General features: G+C 42.4%; 1 protein-coding gene across 1 annotated transcript in view; it reads right to left on the bottom strand.

Annotated features, from left to right (window-relative positions):
* uvrag (UV radiation resistance associated gene) overlaps nt 1-22,387 on the bottom strand; it is a 98,053-nt gene that overhangs the window by 30,011 nt on the left and 45,655 nt on the right. Inside the window, exon 13 of the mRNA XM_080867259.1 lies at nt 19,509-19,584. Coding sequence (XP_080723385.1) covers nt 19,509-19,584 — 76 coding nt within the window. The remainder of the gene's footprint in view (nt 1-19,508; nt 19,585-22,387) is intronic.

The following is a 22,387-nucleotide window of genomic DNA, read 5'->3' as shown; positions in this document are numbered from 1 at the left end:
GCGGTCCACCCACGTCACAGTTCGAGTGAACAGCTCCAAACAAGAAGCCAGTCGCATCAACAAAGCAGAACAGTAATATTTCTTCAGGTGTTGTATACTTCAAAAAAAATGGTGCTTCACATGTTTGTTTGGTTTTCTTTTAGAAAAACACGATTTAATATTAGACTTCCTGTTGTCCTTCTGGACGTGCGTAACCATAGAGGAGAGGCTGAACAGCTACAGCGTCTGTGTGGCAAGGATAATGATTTGACTGTTATAGGAGCTCATAATTCATATTTCTATTTTAGGAGTTAAAGAATTACCTATTGCTTAAAAAAAGCAGTGTAGACTACTGAGTAATGTTGTAAGCCCTCCATTTCTTCTGTTTTTCTTGGAGGTGGGAGCATCTGCACCTTGGCTGAAATCGAAGCCCATATTGAGGCAAAAATGATTTGCGCCGCCACAAACACATACCGATTCAACACGAGTTGGATCGTGTCTTTCAAGTCATTATCAGATTTTTTGTCAACATTAAGCGCTGACCAGTTGATAAACTGCTTCCGTCAATTCCAGAAAAGTGTCAACACATGCAGGCCAGGCGCTATAAAAATAAGTTAGTTTTATACTCTCACTAATTAAATCAACCAAACATTAAATCATGCTTTTTATTGTTAGACCTGCCTCAAAGCGGCTGATAGAAAACAGACTGAGACCACATTCAGGCTTAAACAATCAAATCCCTTTCTTCTACTGAGCAGCCCTTCATGTAGACGAGGAGGTGCACAGCATAAGCAACAGTGAGAACTTCCAAAGGAGCTGAAATGTAGCTAAATGTTAACATCTATCTGAAAAGATGTAACGCGACTCCTTCCGTGGTAAATGAAAGTCACGGGTTAATCATTGAAGACTTTATCTGCCCTTATCATCTAAAGCTCCACAGCTCAGCTCGCAGCGGCCTGTAACTAATCTACAGCACATAATGTCTAACATCCAGGATCCGGGTACCTGAGCGAGATCGGAGAAAAGTGACGGAAAGGAAAGGGGAAACAGTACTTATAGACTCTAAACATTTTACTTTAAGAATCCACTGGGGAAAAAAAGACAAAAACAATTGTGTCTCTAAATCATCTTGGGTGTGCCCAGACTTCAGCTGAGTGCAGGAGGCTCGACTGAAGCCTGGGTTACATTAGCTCCTACTGGCCGACATCCCTAAGCGTGTGACCACACCGTCAGAGGTCACGTTACAGTGTGGGTAATGCAAGTGGACGGTTTTGCAAACAAGAACCCCGAGGACTAAAGAAACAAAAGTCTCTCATTTTCCACTTTGCTACAGTTTAAAGTGTTACAGCACTGCATCCTCTAATGTGAAACAGTTTAAATGAGCTTTAAATGTCCTCTATCTACACACTTATACAGTGCAGCAGTATGTTTCAGGTTAAGGTTTTTGACCAAATTATTGGCTTTAGCACAGTGGCAGCATCGCTTAAAAATGCATGAAACCCAAAGCAAACCACTGATATCTTCATGGGAACTGCATGACTGCATATCGTCACACAAGAATTTGAAATTCCTCCTTTAACGGTTGAAATGCAGTCATTTTTGTCAGTTTTGTTCCCGTCTCTTGTGTCAAGCAAGCGTGTGATAAAACAGCTCTTAGTATTTCATACTGAAAGCTCTCCCACTGCATTTAACATTTTTTAACTGTGTTGGCTTTCTCCTTTTCCCCTCTCCGCTCCCTCCCTCTGTCTCCTCCACACTCTGGTAATGTAATACAGGTGTGGTGTACTCACTGAGCCTGGGTCCGGTTCAAATAGAGCCCTAATTCAAACCAGATTCTTCTGTCGCATTACTTGTTGTTACACTTTGCCGAGTATCGTGTTGCTGCCAAATTCAGTCAACAGATTTACATAATTACGGGAAAGGCTGTATGAGACGAATAGGAAATTCAGTTAGGGACACCACTGGTGGCAAGAGACCAATGGTAGTCTCCTCTGAGCCCGAGCACTGCGAGGACAAGGTGGGTGCTGCAGTGCCATGATGTGGTTCCTGAGTGAGTACTGATCAGTGCAGCAGGCAGCTTGTCTAACGTGCTACAGAGTCACTTATTAGAGGTGCCACCCTCCTCGAGCGTCGCTCCGGCCCTCGAGCTAATGACCCTCGCCACTGTAACACTAGACAAACTAAGAAACCCAACACCTACGCGTGCTAGCTCTCTGTGTGAAATCACAACACCGACTCCAATTTCCTGTCAGCAGTACTGGCATGGAAGGTTATCATCAATCCTCCATGGCAGCTCTCAAAGGACTCCCGGTGCTTGGATGAGGCACACCTAGCAGAGTATGGTAATTCACTACTTTGTAGTTTCTAGTACAAAGCACACAAAGCTCGTGAAGCCACACATGTCCGTGGAATGAACAGCAGCTGGTGCCAAAGAATGAAGGGCACAGGAAACTGGAGCTTCATCAGAGCTCATCGCACACATCGACCGTACTCTTCGTTAGACGTAGTGATCCAGTGAAGGAGGACGCTTCTCCTGAATCGACCACAAATACTCACGACAACTTACTTATTTCAAAAATAGCGCGAGTCTGATCACACTCGTTTTATTACTTGGAATTAAAGCGCTGCGGTGTTTTACAGGGGAAATTTTTCTCTCCCTGTTTTTTAATACATGTGTTTCCACAAGGCCCCTGGAAAATACTAGACCAGAGGATGAATATATGGTTTGTGGGCAGGTGCCTCTCCTAGCTTCACGCTGCCCACATGTTCTCTCCGAGTCTATTTAACTTCTGGTGAATAGGGCATATTATTTTCTTTTCGTTTCCTCTTTATTTTGTGCATGTCTTTACGACTGAGATTTTCTATTAATTTTACCGCTGGATCCGAGGTCACAGGGAGAGCCTGGGCTGGAAAACTCTGTGCACATTTTTCATCTGTCCGAATTACCAGCTTGGAAATGTATTGCTTTCAGAGTGATGCTTGAGAGAGCTACTTATCCAAATGTCTGCTTAGTTTAACTGTCTATTTTTAAGTCTAAAGCATGAGTGAGCCATGACAAGAACTGAAGAATGAATAATAAATGATGTGGGCTTTGGTTTGGCTGTTTAAAAACTATTTCACACTACATAAAAACAGCAAACATTTGCATCTGGCAGATAGTATTAAAACCTCTTTCAGCCTACGTCACCGAAACAGTTTGTCAAGTATGAATACAACCTCGATGACAGTAAAATGACTACGTCTGGGCTGCAGTACAGCTCGCTGGCCAAGTACATGCCCTATCAAAACAGTAAGCAGAAAGCTGAAGATGAAATCTTAGACTTTCAATATTTCAGAGAGTTCAAAGGGACTTGCAGTCAGATCCTGCTGCGAGTTTACTGGATAAAACGTGCCACATTAAACTGCCCCGTGGAGCAATTTGACTCTGTGAGGATAAAAGGAAAACAAGAAGAATTTCATATATCCACTGTATGTGTACCACTTGTAATATGGACATCTTCAGTAGAAAAACTGCACTTTGGATTTAAATAATAGTCTAAAAATGTATTTATACATCAGCCACGAAGATGCAAATATTAAATATTACCAGTAGATTGTAGTAAGAACTACAGGCAAAGACAAAATCTTCATTATGCTTGAGAAAGGACACTTATGTAAAAGACTTCTAATGGAAGGATTAAAGACTGACTTGTGTTAATGTCGTTTGGGATTTAAACCATCAGATGGCACATGAGTAATTAAAGTGCCGCAAACCAGGACCGACAAATACGACTATGAACAAAGTGTGTTGTAAAACACAGCAAATACAGTAATGCACGAGAAAAGGAGAAGCCTCGGCTTTCACCGGTTCCAAGTATCAAATTAAAACCTGCTACGACATAGGAAGAGGATCGGCTCGGTCCCGTTTATTTTGGAGAGCCCGGAGCATTCCCGATCATCTGGGTTCGTTCAGCTGTGACCCAGCAGAGCGTTAACCATGTTTAAACTGTTTTGTTTTTTTTACATTGCCAAAGGGTTGAAATGTTTGAATATGAAGCAGTCCAATAGAGAGAGAAAAAAAATCGCTGATTACAACTTTGTAATTCAAATGACATATCTGATTACACCTGGATGTGGAGTGTTTAATGCATGATTTGCTTCACATCAGGTGAGGATTAGGATCTAATCTGGAAGTAGAATGTCTGAGTCATACTTCTAATTACCGTAATTGTCGGGCTATAAGCCGCTACTTTTTGCACAAGCTTTGAACCCTGCGGCTTTTAGTCAGGTGCGGCTTTTCTATGGATTGTCCGTGATTTTTGTCATATCGTAAGACGATTTGTTTTGTTTGTTCCGCTGTTGTACGGCACTACGTTGCCTGGCGGAAGGGCATGTGATCAGACACACAGTATCGGGATTCAAGAGTGGTATGTTGGTCACATGTCCATCTGCCAGGCAACATAGTGCCGTACAAGTAGCGCTACACGTTCAGCGGGAGTCGTGGATGACGAGCGGCAATAAACTTGCGAAAAGCAAGTCATGCTCAACTCCACCGGTGGAATCTGACAGCGTGGAAAAGTGTGAAAACATCCATGATCACCAACGGATTTCGAAGGGCTGGACTGTTGCATGATGGAGAGGAGGACACCGCCACGGCCCTTCAGAGGGTGTTCGACTCTGACACTGACAATGAGGATTTGTTTGGTTTTGAAAGTGACAACGAAGGAAAGGAGCTGAGAGTGGATGACGAAGCCATCCTGAGCCTGTTCGTCTCCGACACTGGAGAAGAGGACTTTGGTGGTTTCAGTGCGCAGGAAGAAGAGAAAGATGGTGAATGACTGACTTTTCTTCTTGTTAAAGCCGTGTCGCTGAACCTGAGCCTGAAAGGTAGTCTGAATCTATTTTTCTGGTGTGCTGCAGGTTATTGTTATGTACTACATTTGTTACTCATTTATGAAGCACAGTACATGTTTCATACTTGTAATTACCGCTACTTTTACATATACCTAAAAAGCTGTGCAAATATGTACCCATAACTTGTTTTTCAAAATATTAATAAAAGGGGTGTGTCTCCAAACAGCCATCTGTTTCCTGACAATTCCCTTTGTGCATATTCTCTTACATATGATAAGTCAACATTGAACCACCTGCGGCTTTTAGTCAGGTGCGGCTAATGTATGTACAAAACAGGATTTTCCCCTGATTTTAGCTTGTGCGGCTAATATTCAGGTGCGCTTTGTAGTCCGGGAAATACGGTAGTTTTTATTTCATTTTTACTTTCTGTTTATAGTTTTTAAATTGTATGAAAATATTAGTTTGAGTGTTAGTTTTGGTCTTCAATTATTATTCGGCATGTGTCGGGGGCAAGATTTAGGAAAATCCGTTCATGTACAACAATACAATGAAAATAATTAAAATGTTTTCACATCTGGTTAGGTTACTATAACAACCATCATTCATACCGTCCTCTGACCTGCTTGACTGTGTGCTTAGTAAAAACTGTTCACGGCTCTTTATCTACCTAGAATACAATAATTTACTCAACTTCCTGTTGAGTAACTGCCAGCCTCCATCTGCTAAGGCAAGACAAATATACACACAATATGAAACGCACATCAAACATTTCATACCTTTAAGTTTAATCCCACAGCGTGAAAGCACCAAATAACTTTCCCAGACACATCTGAAGTGCATTGATTACTTACAAAAACACACACTTGAGATTTTCATAGTAAGAAAACCAACATATTTTTAAGATATGACCTAATTCCCAACCAACCAACCATGCCTGGGATTTAAAGAGAGAGAGCAGAGATGGAACAAGGAACAAATAGCTATTGTGTGGACAAGTCCCCCCCCAACACACAGACACACTTATGTAGGCCAACTATGTAGATTGTTCCATTAATTCAGCATGAGGGGGGAAAGTGTGAGGCTGAACGTGCGGTTTCAAACTCTCTAACCTGGACGAACGCCACCGCTGCACTGAAGGCTGCAGTGAAATGTGAGGGAATCCAGCTCTCATAAAACTGCAAATTCATCGACCCGACTAAAACATCTTCTCACAAAGAAAGACGAAAATTGATCTGATGAAATTTGACAAAATAAAAGCAAAGCCAGGTAATCCAAATAGCTGTTCACACAGCACATCTCATTGGAGCTGCTCCAGCTGATCACAACTCTAAAAAGTGCCAATAGATGAGGCCATCAAGTGGAGACAGCCAAGCAGACACAGCAATGTATTTTCACTTAAACAAGCAGCTGTTTTTTATCTGCATTAAAGTTATAGAAAAATGTAACAGTGCAAATGCAAACTCCTCACTGACAGTTTAACCAAAAGGCATTTCCAGTGGAAACTGGCCGACATATCCTCAGCATAACCATGTATAACATCCACAAAACTTAAAAAGAGGTTATACACACACACAATACGGTAACATTATGTTGAAGCACAGTACATATCACTCCGCGAGGCTCCGCCTACGACAGCCGTAATGCTCCGACAATCCATCAAGCGGTGCGGCTTCGTAGCTCAGCAAAGTCGTACTGAAACATGTGACAGATTTTCGAGCGCCGTGTACATAAAATCGTTTCGAGGTCAGTAAACACGACCAGAGTTCATACATAAGGCACACGGGATTATAAGGGGCTCTGTCGACTTTCAGAAAAATCAAAGGATTGATTTTAAGTGCGCCGTATTTTCCAAACAACACGGTAATAACGACGGCCCGCTAGCATGCGCTACCAAAAATAGTGCTTTGCTGTGTATCTGACGGACGAAAGCCAAACCAGTTCCACCAGTGAAGCTGCAGCATTTTTTACAAACCAGTTCTGGTTCATCAGTTTCATTCAACGGTCCGCTTTCGCCCTCCTCTTTCTCCGTCGCCGGCATGCTTTTTCCGCCATGTGCGTATGAAAACAAAGGCAGTGCGCCTGCGTGTTTTACCCATATTCTATCGCCATATTTCATTTTCTTATCGTTGCCCAACATTACACCGGTATTACCGTGAACGGTATGATATGGCCCAGCGCTAGTCCTGACAGGTGAACTTCTCTGGTCGTTCAGCTCTCCCAGCAGTGGTAAAGAGAGATACCCTCCAGCTCTCAAGAAACACTAACCTGCTTCACTCTGACTGCTGTAACAGTTGTAAGGCTGAGGCTCCAAAGACATAAAAACATGTGCGCTGACGCAGGATTACACCATGTGTATTTGTGTTTATATTTATAGTTGGATACTGAGGCAGGACGCAACCGAACTGCTCTGAAAAGCACGAGCCAACAACTTGGCTGAGACATGTTTTAGCATTCAAAAAAAGGTTGGTGGGTGTTTCCATGGCACTGGTAGTAATTTGTCCACTAAAATTTTAGAGATGTCTGCTTGGCGTCATAACGGGTGAGTAAAAACCTGAAGCACCAAAACAAACACAACAGTTGATATGCAGTAAAGTAAAGCTGAATATATATATGTAATATAGCTTATGTAGAAGTAGAAAGAGGGACATTATAAGAGAGAAATGTAGAACTCAAAGACTCCTCAGCAGAAATCTAAAGAAAAATTACACAGTGCAACGACTAATTAAGTGTACTTATAGTTTTTCTTGGCAATTGGTGGGGTGGGTATTAAGAAATTTGACTAATTATTCTATAGATGCAGTTTTCCTTCCTGTAAATAAGTGTGTTGCCATTATCAGGATGGCTGTTAAATGGAAAGCCTTTCCTCTAGAAGGAAGTTAAAGAAGGGGACTTCCTCTAACAGTGATCATTACTAACAGCTGAACATGCATAAGTAAATATTACGGTTAAATCTACACCGACAGCTCAGAATGTTCAAACTGAATTTGCCTAATAGGCTATTGGTCCTTTGCGTGGCTTCATCCCACTGCTTAGAAGGTGCCCTGTGGTATCTGGCAACAGGATCAGAGCAGCAGATCCTTTATATCCCACAAGTTTTGAGCTGGACCCACTGCAGATCAGACGTGGTTCAGCACATCCCCCAACATGATGCTGAATTGGACCACTGTCTGTAATTACTCAACACTGCTGGTTGAGAGCAGCCCATGAGCCGAGGTGTTCTGGCTATAACAATTTCACCCTTGTCAGAACAGATAAAATCTTTACATAAGTCCTGAGCTTCCACGGTGAGTATGTATGTTTCAGCTCATCAGTGTGCAGCTGCTTCTTGCACTATATATCTGATCGTGCATATGTTTGCATCATGAACTAAAGCTGTAGGTGTCTGCAAGTGCTGGGAAAGTCTTGTCTCAAGACCACGGTGAAAGAAAATACGTTATTTAGATTTACAGAAAACAGCTTAGACGAATTATTTTCAAAGACAGAACTCCCTCAGTTTTTTGGGTTTTTTTTACGTGAGCTGGTGTTTATTTAACAGCTCTTTCATGAGCCACTTAGCCTCTTTTCTTCAACAACTGTAAAATGGTTACGTGACCTCTGGGGCAGCAGGCTTGGGCGCATCATAGACGCTTCATTAATTAAAAAAACAAAATAAAAAAGCTTAGCTATGGCTGGATGGCAGGGATGATGACATGACAGTAAGGACACTCCACCCACATCCTCTCACCTTTGCCAGCTAATTGAAGCTGACACCAGGGGCTGATGGAGAGACACTGCCCTAATGAGGTGAGACTGTACATGGCAGACGGGAGTGTTGGAGAGAGTGGCATTTCAAGAAAGAGACTAATTCTGAGATTCACTTGACAAACCTAAATTAGTGATAGAGGCAGCGATTTTGCGATGATAAGCGCCCAACGTACAGACTTTGTGGACCACAGCCGCGGTGCTAATTCAGATCAAAGGCTGCCGACTGGCCAGAGTCAAAGGGCTGTAATGAAATCCACATGGAGGCAGGAAAAGCACCGGCTAGAGGCACGAACGCAGAGCTGGAATGGCTGATATTTTTTCAAATACTGACCACCTGGGGCCAGCATTGTTTTATTCTCAGAGCTGTTTAATATCACTGAGCTGTAATGAGGCCAGCACTCAAGAACAAATACCTCTACTCACATAAGCCCATATGAGAGCACACACGAGGCTTGATGAATTAAAAAGGAAAACAAATTGTTCTAAACTTGCTGATATAAAATACACTCGTTCTCTGCCCCGTCTTCTCTTACGACGAGTTAACAGGGACCTCTGGTGCTAAGCTTGGCCTCCAAAAGCAGAGAAAATCCTTTGGTTTGTGTGCTTTGGATCCATTCTGTTTCCCTCTTGAAAAGCAGACCAAACACTACAGATACTGTAACACACCATCAAATAACCACGATCAAAGGAAGTGATAAAACCTCCAGTCAAACCCCCGGCTTCCTCCCATTCCATTAATCTGTTGAGAAGTTTGTTTAATTCTAACCTAAGTCAGCATTTTTAGACAAAAGAGGAGAGAGGCTTCGACGCTCTAACAGAGTGCTAGTGAAACGAGGCGAGCTCCAAACACACAGGCCTCGGCTACAAATTCCAACCAGCTGGAAACTGCAGACACACTATTAAGTAAATGATGGAGCAGAGCAGCCAACACTCTCTAAACACCCAGAATCTCAGCAAAGCCCTCGTTTTTTAGACCGCCGTGCCAAAAAATCCACAGCCTGACCTGTGGGAAAAATACATTTGAAGATAACCATAACACGACTGCACCGATTGATTATAAAGGATGATACACAAAAGCAAATGAAACATGGCACAAGATCGCTGCTTATCATCCGTGGATCTCAACCTATTATTTTAAATTCTTTATGCAGATTACTCGACGACATGTAGGTCCCCCTCCGCCCAACGAGTGAGCCTACACACCATCAGCTTTTGCACGTAGCAAAACTGTGTGGCTTTCACTAACTAGAGACACGACACACTGGCTGGGGCTTAAAAACAATCTCAGTACTGCTCCTCATATGGAATTCTTTCCAATCACCGACTTTCCCTTATACACAGACAGGATTAACATTTACTTTTACTCTTCTCTGTAGTGGAACTAGCTCCTGTGGTACCTCTTTGCGGCGAAGGACAAACCTAGAACTACCAACCACGAAATGTGGAAATTCAATTAGACGAATTTAAGTGTTTCATAAAGTCATAGGTGGCTGTCCAGAGGAATTCTCATAAAAGCTCAGAGCTCAGGCATAATCGCTGTGCAGTGACAGCCTCGCTACGTACACACGCCCATAAGTGGAAACCGCAGAACAGTGACATACACTTAGAAATGTGGTCTGAGACCTGCTTGTAAATCTCGAGGCAAGTTAGAGCTGACAGACTACAAAGGTGGCTTTCTTCATTGTCCTGGTCAGCTCTGGAGCATCTATCAATTCCCAGAAACGGTATCTGAGAGCAGAACGTCAAACGCCACAGCCAAACTATCGCAATCTCCGTGGCACAGCAGGATATGGTAAATATCTGTTTATAGAAACGGGTGCTCCCACTTTGGGTTGTAAAAAGGGTCCCGCCAACAACTCTCTCTGGCCAATAAGTGGCAGTGGATGCAAGCTGTAGCTAACAACAAAAGTTTGTGATGGAAAATAGGGACCACACAGTAAGGCTACGAAAACCCAAGGGCAAAGAGGGGTGTACATTAAAGTCTGGCGTTGGTTAATGGATAGCTTGAATATGGCTTTCCAGAGAAACGCAGAACAACTAATCCACAAAGGAGCTTCCCCCACAGCCTCTACTCCAAACATCAGAAGAACTGGTGTAATTTCTCAGTAGCTGTTCTTCCGGTTCTGTAGCAGTGAGATGATCAAGTTTCACATCTCCTGCAGATAGACCGCTAGCAGCTCCCAATTCATGCGGCAAAACATCCGTTCAGTTTGGTCCAAGACGGCAGCCGTGAATATAGCTGCTTCCTTTTTACAGACATGCAGGAACACGCACACATAAATGTAACAGACAAAAAGTTAAAGTTTGGTTAGAAACCTTTCATGTGACCTTTGGACTCTTCCCACATCATTAACTTCATTTTATTCAAATGCTTTCAATTCAGAAGGTGAAACATTCAGACGATGTGTTACACCTTACTCCTACGAGTGTTCGATCAATATATCGATTACCTTGATGGATTAATGCTAATCAAATGTTTTCTAAGTAATCCGAGTCATTCAACTAGGAGGGTGAGTAATGATTTTTTATCATAATACAAATTAAATGTGCCCAAAAAATAAAAATAAAACCCAACACAGGCAGTCGCTCCAATAATCCAAAGTTGTTTCTGTCTGACACAACATGAAAGCGCAACAATTTAACTACAATCTGCATTGTTTCACACAAAATTGCAAACACCCTGTTCTTGTTATAATTCATATATTATCTGTCCAACACATACAAAGCACAATCCAAATGAGATCACGGAGCAGTGCAGGTTACAGACTCGACCTTTTCGCTTCAGCTCGGCCTGTTGGCAATTTCATTATACAATCTATGCAGCTCTCAACTGAACCTGCTTATAAGCTGCCAGCAAGAATTTCTCACTTGAAATGTGATAAACAAAGTAGAATAATGAAGTGAAGTAAAGACATGTTGTTAAAAGTGGCACCTTAATGGCCTTTAAATGCATAACACATTGTTAAACTTTGGCTCAATAACTTCTCCTCTATTAGATACGAGCGGATGATTATCCAACATTTGTATAGCATGTGGCCACGTGGGAGATGATGCTCAAAGCTTAGCGTTTCAAGCTCTTGCTCACCAGCCTGGAGGAGAACAGGCACGTTTATGGCCTAAAACAGAACGTCACCTAGTACCTCATTTCTTCTTTCCTGTTAAGGTGAAAGTGACGGATACGCGATTGATTTAGAGCTGTGTACTCCGGTGCCTGTCCTGCCCATTATCTGTTGTATCATATTAATGCCTTTGAAATAGAAAGCGGATGTGGCCGTTATGGAATGATGAAGACAATGAGTGGCAGCCGGCAGTTGAAATGGTCTGATTACTTCCAGGCTCCGTCTGTTCCAGAGTAAAAATGGTGGCAGAGCCTGGAGAGCCGCGGTCCAGGGTTCAGGTAAACAAACAGCATACAGTGGGCTGCGTTACGATTGCTGAACATCGAGGGCTCTTTTTGTTGAGATGAGGTCTGCACTGAGGCAGCCGGACCGGAGAATGATCGCTGTTGTTTTGGGTGGAGGGGGCGACAGTGCAGATGTAATCGGCCGTTTCTCTTCCTAGATTTCTTTTTGCTTTTGGGAATGTTCTCTGGTACGCACCAAAAAGTGAGTCATAAACCGCAAAGTCATAGCTGGATGAGGAGAGAAACACCAACGGATTTCTGAGGGAAACAGAATAGTTTCGTCTAAAACGCTTCCAAATTCTCAGAAAGAGCCTTTGGAGAAACAGGCTGAAGATCCAGTTTCTGCTCTCATTCAAGGGAATCTGAGCTGTGCAGAGGCGAAAAAAAAAGGATAAATACTGCAGATAAGGCCGGATACAGGAGGACTTTTCTTGTGTAAGCAGTGCCTCGGAAACTGAAAGATAAATCGCTGCCAAACGTTGTCTGTTTTTCTTTGTTTTTCTTTATAAACGTGAAAGCCTCAAAGTAAGCTCGGGATCTGGGTTCCACTGCTACTTTATTCAGTTTGTTTAAGAATGAGGAGATGTTGCAAGATGTGGCAAAAAACTGAAATTAGAATCCCTGCATTTACACTATACATACACACAAACATAAAAGTGGGCAGCAAGAACACACATTTTGATCATTTATATGTGACTACTAAACAATCAGTCATTGTATACCACCACCTCTGAATCACAGGCTGGCAGACGGAGTAAACACAAAACTGTTCGGAGGAATGTCAACTATGGAAAAACTGAGTTCGTGAGCAAATACGGTCCACCCATTGTTTCTTTAAAGGGAAAACCCGGTCAGCCATCGACCTGTACCATCTCCAACATGTGCAATACTAAAGAAAATAAGGTAATAGCTGGAGATAGTTTCCCATGGAGAATTTTAACCATCGTGACAACTCAGTCTGAGGTGGAGGGGAGTTATGAGGTGGAAGGGAGCTGTGCAATGCTCACTTTCTGCGTGTCTTTGAGTGGGTCATATGGTTTTTATCGAAGCGCAATCACATGAGCTAATGGCAGCAGAGGGCTATGCCAAGATTTTGTCCCATCTCTTGTGACTTGGGGTCAAAAACTCTGTCACAGAGGCAAAGAGATGGAGGGTCTAAAGCTTGGACTGGAGCATGGGAACTGAACAGAGATGAATGAGAGAAGAGCAACAATGAACAAAAGAGCCGATCAGGTCAAAGGGTTTCCCTGCGCACACCTCACCATAAGCTGAAGAGACACAGTAACGTTTCCATGTTCTTTTTTAGGATGGCAAAACGAGACCAGTTTCCTGCCAGCTCACATTTTATTTACAAATCTGTCAGACTTCTGACTAACTTTGGTTTCAGCGGCGTCTGTGAGGGAAAAAGGACAATTTCCCCTGTTGTATTTTATCCAAACACGCTCGCTGTGGATGGTTGAGATAAGCAAAATATAAATTTCACTATTAGGGGCTGAGTGACCATACAACACAACCGCAACACTGTATGCTCTGATTTATGTTCATAATCCTTAACTTTGAAAATTAGTTTGACATGTTTTTAGAATATATTTAGTATTAAATCTCCCATTTCACTATTTATCCAAAGTTAAGGAACTCACACTAGGTGACAGCATATATGAATGAAGCAGAATCAGCTTGCTGTGAGCCTCGTTCCCATCATCCAACTGTAAACACCAACTCTTGTATACTGCTGTAATTTTAAACAACCTTTCCAAAGGAGCTGCACCAAGAATACCTCCAGCCAACCAGCTCGTGTTGCGCTTGCTGCCACCTCCACTAACCACTAAATGCAGTAGGCTCCCCCATGAGTCATAGCTGTGTTTTATGGAGCCACAGTTGCCGCTCTTAATGACAGCAGGCGCTCTGACGTATGCCCCAGACCACCGCTATGGCACTCTGCCTTTAGACCATGGTGTGAAATTGCCCAGAGACTTGGCAGGTGGAAGAATACAAGCGACTTTCTCCTGTAGACAGAAATAAAGGTGAACCCCGGGGTGACCTGCTTGGGCTGCAACAGATTTAAAGTGTTTTAAATCCCAATACTTGGTTTCCTGTGCCTGAGGCCCACAAAATATGATATACCAAGCACTGAGTCTGAGAACTAGCTGTTGTGTTGACCTCTTCCTGTTGAAAGCATGGCTCCTTCGTGTAGCATCAGTTGTCATCTAATAAGCCCCACATGCCTGTTTCCCAAAAACAGAGCATGGTGGATAAAGCTGGCAATCTGGAAACGCAGCACATGACAATAAGCCGCTCCACTCAGCCACCCTAACTCGGTGGGTTTTTCTGTGTATAGATGAATACATCAGGCCCACTTACATACTATTAAAAAAACTCATGTAATTCATTCATGTAACAGCCAAGCAAAGAGAGAAAAACTCTTCTCACATCCTCTCCAAACGCTGAGGTTTGGGGATCGGCTCAGTTTGGAATAAAAGAAAACATACATGTTAACAAAAAAGGCAAAGTTTCCAAACAAACATTTGTGACTCACTCAAGCGTTGCAAATTTTGCAATATTTTCTGATTACACAAGAAATAAAAGAGGGAATTGGGGAGAATAGCTGGACTTTAGCCCGAACATTCCTCAAAGCCTTTTGTTTTTAAACTTCTTATCCTCAAACAAATTAAGCTGAACGAGCAGCACAGGAGCCTGTTATCAGCTGACGTCCAGGATGCTCAGTGCATCTTCTCCATCCCAATAGGAGCAAACGTTCCCCTCTGCCACATCAAAGAAGGGTCGCCCCGCTACGGCACAGATCCTTGGCCAGCTTCGACGGTATCACTTTCAAACACGGCCGCACAAGGCAATTTAATAGTAGACGGACAGCTAATGTATCCCACCCAGCGTCCAGTCACCACCAAAGCAGCCAATCAGACCTTCAGTCGGGCCTGCTGTGAAACCAGACCTCTGCTTGTCTGCAAAGCCAGACTTTGGACAAGCTGTGCATGACTGCTTAACGTGGCTGATTCAAAACAAGGAGGCCTCCAAAGACACACAGAAAAATTTAAAAACCGCAATCTCAATAATGACTCTCTGCTGCAACTAGAAAAGCCGTCTGTTTGAAAATAATATTAGCCAGAGAAAACCACAGCTTAAAGTGTAGGGTCAATAAATGAGCCATTTCCCAGTAAAAGCCCCAATAAGAACCTCGACAGGAAACATAGAGCAGTAAAAGTAAAAAGTCAAAGTCAGCCAGCTGATAAAGTGCTTGACAATCACAGTTAATGACTTCTAATTAGATTTAAAGGAGACATTACATACGAGTTAAGCCTGCATTTCCCGGGATTAAGTCCTAAACCCTGAAATTTTGTGATGCGAGACCACAAAACTGATAGCTTACATTCAGAGAAGTGAACAACTTAATGTGGAGTTCAGAAATCAGCCAAACTGGGAGGAAGAAGCTCCGTTTGTGGAGTGTTGCATTTTATTGACTGTGACATGTTTACCACTTCTTCAGTTTTTTCAGGTTTTAAACAATCGCAGCATCGAGCTGGACTACTCATGTGGCACAACCATACTGCTCTGGAGTCAAGCTGATAACTCATCCATAATGTGGAGACGCACACATGGAATGTATAATAAAGTGCTTTGAACGAAAGCTGAAATTTTATCCTGTAAAAATAGTAACGCTCCTCTGAGCTGCTAGAGGCACATTTCTCAAGGTCAACAAAGCAAAGACAAAGTGTTTGGATCTCTCCTAAACAAGAGGCCACAGCAGCAAAGAGAACTTGGGAATCTACATGCAAGGCTTACACTTATTGTGTAGCGAATTCTGTTACTGCACAGATGAGGCTTTGCGAGCATTGCATATCGGCAAATAGCAGGCGTGCCGCCTTTTTATTAATTCATCATTCCACAGATTCTTTTTACAAAGTTATCGTGCACTCTGCACATGTACCCACCTGTGCTGTAGCTGAAGGCTTCCATCTGGATTCAAACCTTTAATTTGAATCTTTCTGCATTGGTTTCATGGACACTGGTGAGGATGTCCAGCTGTCTGGAACTCATTGTTCCTCTGCAGTGGACCAGATTCCTTTGAAGCACCATATATAAGGCCAGTTTCATCATTACAAAAGGAATGTGTCTAAAGAATACGCTTTACTCTTGAAATCCCAAAAAGACCTCTCTATGAATCACTGCCACATTTTGAACCGACAAATTCAACAATATTACTTGACAATATCTGCATTACGGATAAGCTGATTTCGATTAGGAATATTTCTCCTGCAGCCAAGCCATCCTTGCATGTGCCTTCAATCAGTGGGCAAATTAAACTTTCAGCAGGAGAGAGCATGCTGTGCTGCATCTGATGTCACTATGTGGTTGAGCCTGGTGAAACAAAGCTGATGTGTGGCTCTGATAAAAAAAACTAAACTGAGATGATTGCACACCAAATGATCTTCCAGTCAATTTGAATCCACCTACGATACAACACCAGAACATAAGACATCCTGCACACAAACTTGCATACTTGTATATGTTCATCTGAGCTTTACTGCAAACTTTTCCAAGGCTTTGCGAGTGTGAATGCATGACTGTGCACATATGTGAGTGCTCGAACATGTGCATGTGTGTTTAGCCCTGACAGTTATTACAAAACAGTAAAATCCAGAGAAAAATACAAACCTCAGCCCAGCAAATATTTCACCTTTGACAAGAGATCGCTTAGACTGACAAGCAGTGATGGAATGAGTGCTGGATTAGTTTGGCATTAATCAACAAAGAACACTGACCTAACAATGTGCATTCTGCTATTAACGTGAATAATAGCTTCCCTTCTGAAATCATGAGACACAAATCATCATTTAGCTACATGACACGGTAAAACCAGTGAATTCCATTTAGTGGTTTTAGACAGCACTTATTTTCTTTTGCCGTCTAAAATGTTTTCTTATCTCACTTATTTTCTTATTCTTGGATGCTGTTGGAAAGATGGCAGATTTTATTGCTGGCTAGAAGCTCGTGGTGTAGCATTAACACTGAAACCTCCCAGTGCGCCGCGTTCTGAAGTGAGCCACCTGTTAGAGCGAGTGGCCCAGTTAAGAGGTGGAGAGCTCCGTCATCCTCGGCCGAACGAGGAGGAAAACAGGGAGTGGAACGCAAACTGTTAAAAGTCGGTGCCAAATGACTCGAGGATAACTGGAGGGCGTAACTAAGGTCAACACATTAAACGTACTTCAATAAACCGAGACGGGTCAAGAGTTCAACAGATCACATGAAAAGACCAAATCCAAAAATAAATTGTTCCTGCTATTAAGTATATACAGTCACATATAAAGATTTAAGCTGTTTTTTCCACACTTGCATGTTTCAGATCATCAAACAAAAATAGATGATGATATTCAAAGTCCTCAAAATATTACTTTGTACTGCAAAATAATGAACCTCTGATTATTGAAAAACCGCCTCTGTAAGATGCTCTTTATAGCAAATCTTGTTACTGAGCTGCTGCAAATTCAACCAATTCGTTGCAAAATGTTCTTTCAGCTGTTTGTTTTCAGTGGCTCTTATTTTCCATCCCAAATTTGAGACCTGCTGCTAGGGCTGTGCGATACGACCAGAATCTCATATCCCGATATAAAACAGCTATCGTCCGATAACGATATAAATCACAAATTTAATATTTTCTGTAAATTCTGTGAATCTCGGGCAGCTCGACTTGCGTGAAGTGTTTCCAGCTGGGTGTCGTGTAGCTGGAGTCGAGTGTTGTAACCGATGCATGAAACGATACATTTTTAGACATAAGTTGTAACGGCGCCGTTTTCTTTGTGAGTATTTATTACACGGCGTGCTGCGGGGAGAAGCCTGTTCTAACGTTTGAGTCTAAGCTTTATTTTTTAGCACCTGGCGGCTCTTTTTTACTTCTCATCCGTAAATAATCTGCTCTTTCACGTGATTCAGTTTATTTTGAAAAGTCTCAACAGGATCTTGAGCTTTATTGTGAAAGGTTTATGTGGAACATAAACAAGCGGACACGCGAAGGTTTTACCGTCGCTGTTGCTAACGACAACGCATAAAAACAGGTTCTATTAAATATAAGAGAAAGAGAGAACTTTAATAAATGAATATACCCACTACAGTGACCATCAAAATAATGAAAAAATATTGCTGTAAACAGTTTATTTTGCGACACCACGAAACAAACGATAGCGTAAAATGAAACGGTAGACGTTTTTATATCGTCATCCGATATATATGGTTATATCGAACAGCCCTACTGCTGCTGCCACTAAATTTAAAATGAGCTAATAGTTAAAAACATCTGAAATGTTTTCCATGTTCGACTGGTAATCAAATATGGGTTTATGAGATTAGCAACTCATCTCATTCTGTTTTTACTTTTACACAACGTCCAATTTGACATGTGAGATATGACATCAAAAACCAGTTTCATCCTATCCTGGAATTATAAATTATTCCTGGATCTACACGCAGCTCGATTCCAAAATTGCACATCTGGTAAAATTTCCATGCAAATCATCCATAACTTTGAGTAACCCTGCTAACAAACACAAACTGAATCCATTACATAACTTCCTTGGCAGAGGTAACGATCACAGATTAACACTTGTAAATTGGCGCTAATTTAAAAGTGTTAATGAGTCGATGAGTGTTGTGAGCTTTGCATGTCTGTCTCTTCAACTGACTAACAGCATCATTCATTACTTTTACATCAAGGGCGTAAAAACTTCATTCCACATTAGTCCACATAGATTGCAATAATTCAGCACTTACTAATATTTAAATTAAGCCTGACTAAAAGGCTTTTACAGCTGTTTCAGGAATTTCTTTATGACTAACACCTCCATTAATAACAATCAAGCTTTTTAATGACCAACCAGATGTTCCTGGAGCAACACACAGACTGGGGAAGTCTGCAGGTGTTGCAATGGATTAATACACAATGGTTTTGTTGTTTTCATGAGACAATTTGACGACATGAGACCGATATAATATCATCATCCTTTATAGTGATGGCAGAGTGTAAATGTATTAACACCTGTATGTCAACAGCAGGTCTCGACACACTGAACGCCGTATTGTGAAACTTAACCTCCTAGGACCTGCGTCCACATATGTGGACATCACATTTTGGCTTATTTAGACCAAAATACTCAATTTTGCTCTACAAGGGCCTGATATCCACTTACGAGGACATTATCCTGCTACTGTTCTATCAAAATTTTAATCGAATATCCTCATATGTCGCTCTTATTTTTCTTAAAAACAAAAATAAGGTAAAAAAAAAAAAAAAAATCTGGTAATTCTTTGTTTTTACATTCATCGGGCCCCAATGTGCCGAAATATCAAAGAGAAATTAAAATTGCTGCCGTGGAAGAGTTCGGGTCTTAGGAGGTTAATGGACGAGACGCTGCACTCGGTACTAGCAACTTTTAGAAACTGCAGGACAACTTACAGTTACAAATTAGTATGATTTTTAAATAAGTTTTCAAGTCTAAAATGTCGTCAAACATGTTTAGCGCGTGTGCATGCAATGGATTACCTGGGCGATGTTCTTGTTGAGTAAGTAGACGCCATATTCAAAATGAAACCGCTCTCCTCTGGGGTACAAAGGGAATCTGTGAAATGCAGAAGAAAAAGAAACACTTAAAGAGGATTTTACTGTTTGTGATCCAGTCAGAGAACGTCTGCAAGCCGGCTACATTATATCCATATTACACATCAAAATATACTACACTTCCATCTACCTCGTTCTCTCTGGCTTCGCCACAGGAACGATTTGACTCGCATTGTTGAAAGTGTCCGATAATGTAGCCGGCAGTGTTTACATTGGGTGATACTTGCAGATTGCTCAGGAATCGAAGTCTGAGTCTATGATCCCTTCCCACAGATGCCACCTCCGTACGGCGCTAAACTGAAATATCAAACAGCAGAGGCGTCCAAACAACGTGTTTATCCGCCCCTGAACAGGAACAAATTTTCTTTTCAGCATGGTGGGAAAGTCCCATCGGCGCCAGTCGCATGGCTTAGGTAGGACATGCAGGGAATGCTCATGAAGGAGATCCGGGAGATGCCCTTGGGTGCTGGCGTGGGGTAGTGAGGTGAATACGCTGACATGCAGAGAGATACGGTTGGGGATGTTAAGGCCGGACTCATCCCTTTCAGTCATTAAGTGCTTATGCCTCCTGATCTCCCACTGAGGAGGCTTCAGCATGATGAGAAACGAGCTCCACAGAATAAGCAGGGATTTACTCTGAGCAAACACACACATACTCAAACCTGTGAATACTTTCAGGGACTACACTCATATCAGAGCTTTATCTGAAGAGCCCTTCAAAATTCTTCACCTTTACCTTTGGAGGAACCTAACCCCAAGTCTGCTCTTAACCTCTCACCCAAACGCTGAAGCAACGTGGGAGGAAATATGAGTGAACTTTGGAGTTTTAGCGTTTTCTGGCTCATGACATTCATCAGCAGAGTTGAGATGTTACATGTTGAGCTGATAAGAGGCCAAGTCAAATATAAACAAGGTTGTAAAGATAAAAATGAATAAAGCTTGTGCTTTAGAAATTTCACTTGAGGTGTAAATGTTTTTCTTTACTAAAAGAATAAGGTGGAAAAGTAAAAGAATTAAAAAACCTACAATACACACTCACTGTGACTAATTGCTTCTCATCTATTGGATAGTATTCCCGTGTGTGTGCCACAGGGAGGTCAGAGGTGATCTTAATCCTGTGCAGGAATAAAGTAGAAAAATACAGCAGAAACTCTGCAGCTTATAGGATATTATACGTCCAGATTTCACTGTATGACATTTGTGTTTTAGCATTTCCTCTCGATAACAAGAACATACAGAACTAAGGGATTTTTAACAGCTCTCTCTCTTTTATTTGGCTTTTATCCACATCCTGAAAGTTTGCTTTACATCATATCTGCGGCTGTCTGGACATGTCAGACAACATTCTGACTGCAGGGTTCACTGTAAACACCTCCTCACTCACGCATCGCACTGCAGATCCGGGAAGGTTGAGAAGTAAACCTCGAACACATGGAGATCTTTGCAGCCCCGAAAATGAAATTTAACAGGATGTTGCTGCAAAAGTCTGGCAAAGAAAAAGTGCCGGTGTAGCCCGAGGGCCACACAGCCCGTCGCTCGTTAGACCTCCGTATCGCCGACATGCAGCCAAGGCCCCGCGGAGAAGGCGACACGCCAGAGGTCATATCTCAGCATTCGGAAATAACTAACAGGGAGAGGAAGAACAGCACAACAGGCATTCCCTGTGCACTGCTGGCAGAGCCAACATCACTTCCCCAAAAACAGATAGGATTTGTTTGCTGATGAGCATGACTGAAAGGGAAACAAAGCTACCTTCAACACACACAAACGCACCACGCACACTCCTGTACAGTGCGGTGATTAATGACTGCTGTCCGCTGTGTCTGAAATCACACTGCAGAGAGACTCTGGTTCACCAAACACCAGGAATTCCTCACGGGGACGTCCCGTAACGCCAAATATATTATTACACCGCAGCGGCGGGGAGGATCGAGTCGAGGGGAGGAGGCGCTGAAGGAGAACTTCAGCTAGAGAGCACTTTTAATTATTGCCGTTTGTTTGTCCGTCAGCGAGAGTACACAAAGAGCGGCGAGCACAGTTTAATAAAAGCCGGTGGAGTGGTCGGGCAAACAAAGAACCCGTTAAGTGTGGATGACTTGAGAAATCAAACAGAAACACCAGCGTTCAATGGTTTGTTCTTATTTGCTGTGTTTCGTTCCAGAGTAAAAAGGAAATCGCTGTATGAAATAACAGCCCTTGAGAACAGACTGCCATTGCCATTATCTCTGCTACAGCAGGAAAAATCTAAATGACGTGTCTGCGAGAGACATACGAGTATGAGGAGGCCGGACGCCGTTTTTAATCACTCAGCCGGCAACATAAACTGAAACAGTCCTCTGCACTAAACAATGTACGTGGTTCTTTTGTTTAATTGTGTTTTACATGTAAATCAAATCAAATCATCTCTTTCCCAGAAGGCCTCCGCACATTTCTTCACTTTCCTTGATCAGGCAGTTTCTTCCGTCAGCACATCCCTCTCCCGCTCCCCTCGGCGGCAGCGCCGCTGAAGGGTCACGTCTATGAAACTAACACAGCAAACTGAAAACGACAGGCGCCGTAATCAACACGCCCACTCACTTAAGGGTGCATTCAAAAGACTGATTACTGAAACATGAAATCTGCTTTCATTTAGCCAATATTCAACTCTGGATGCACCGGACAGACAAAAAAAAAAAAAGATGACAAAGAATAACAGTGATTTGAGGGCAGACGTAAATCTGTCACATTTCTTCCCCCTGCAAAAAAATAAAAAAAATAAAATGCACTTCTCTTTCCTTCTCATCTAAAGAGCATCCCAACCACAG

The sequence above is a fragment of the Rhamphochromis sp. 'chilingali' genome, assembly GCF_963969265.1.
Source record: "Rhamphochromis sp. 'chilingali' genome assembly, chromosome: 19".
In the NCBI taxonomy this organism is placed as follows: domain Eukaryota; kingdom Metazoa; phylum Chordata; class Actinopteri; order Cichliformes; family Cichlidae; genus Rhamphochromis; species Rhamphochromis sp. 'chilingali'.
This window is presented reverse-complemented; position numbering and strand designations above follow the sequence as displayed.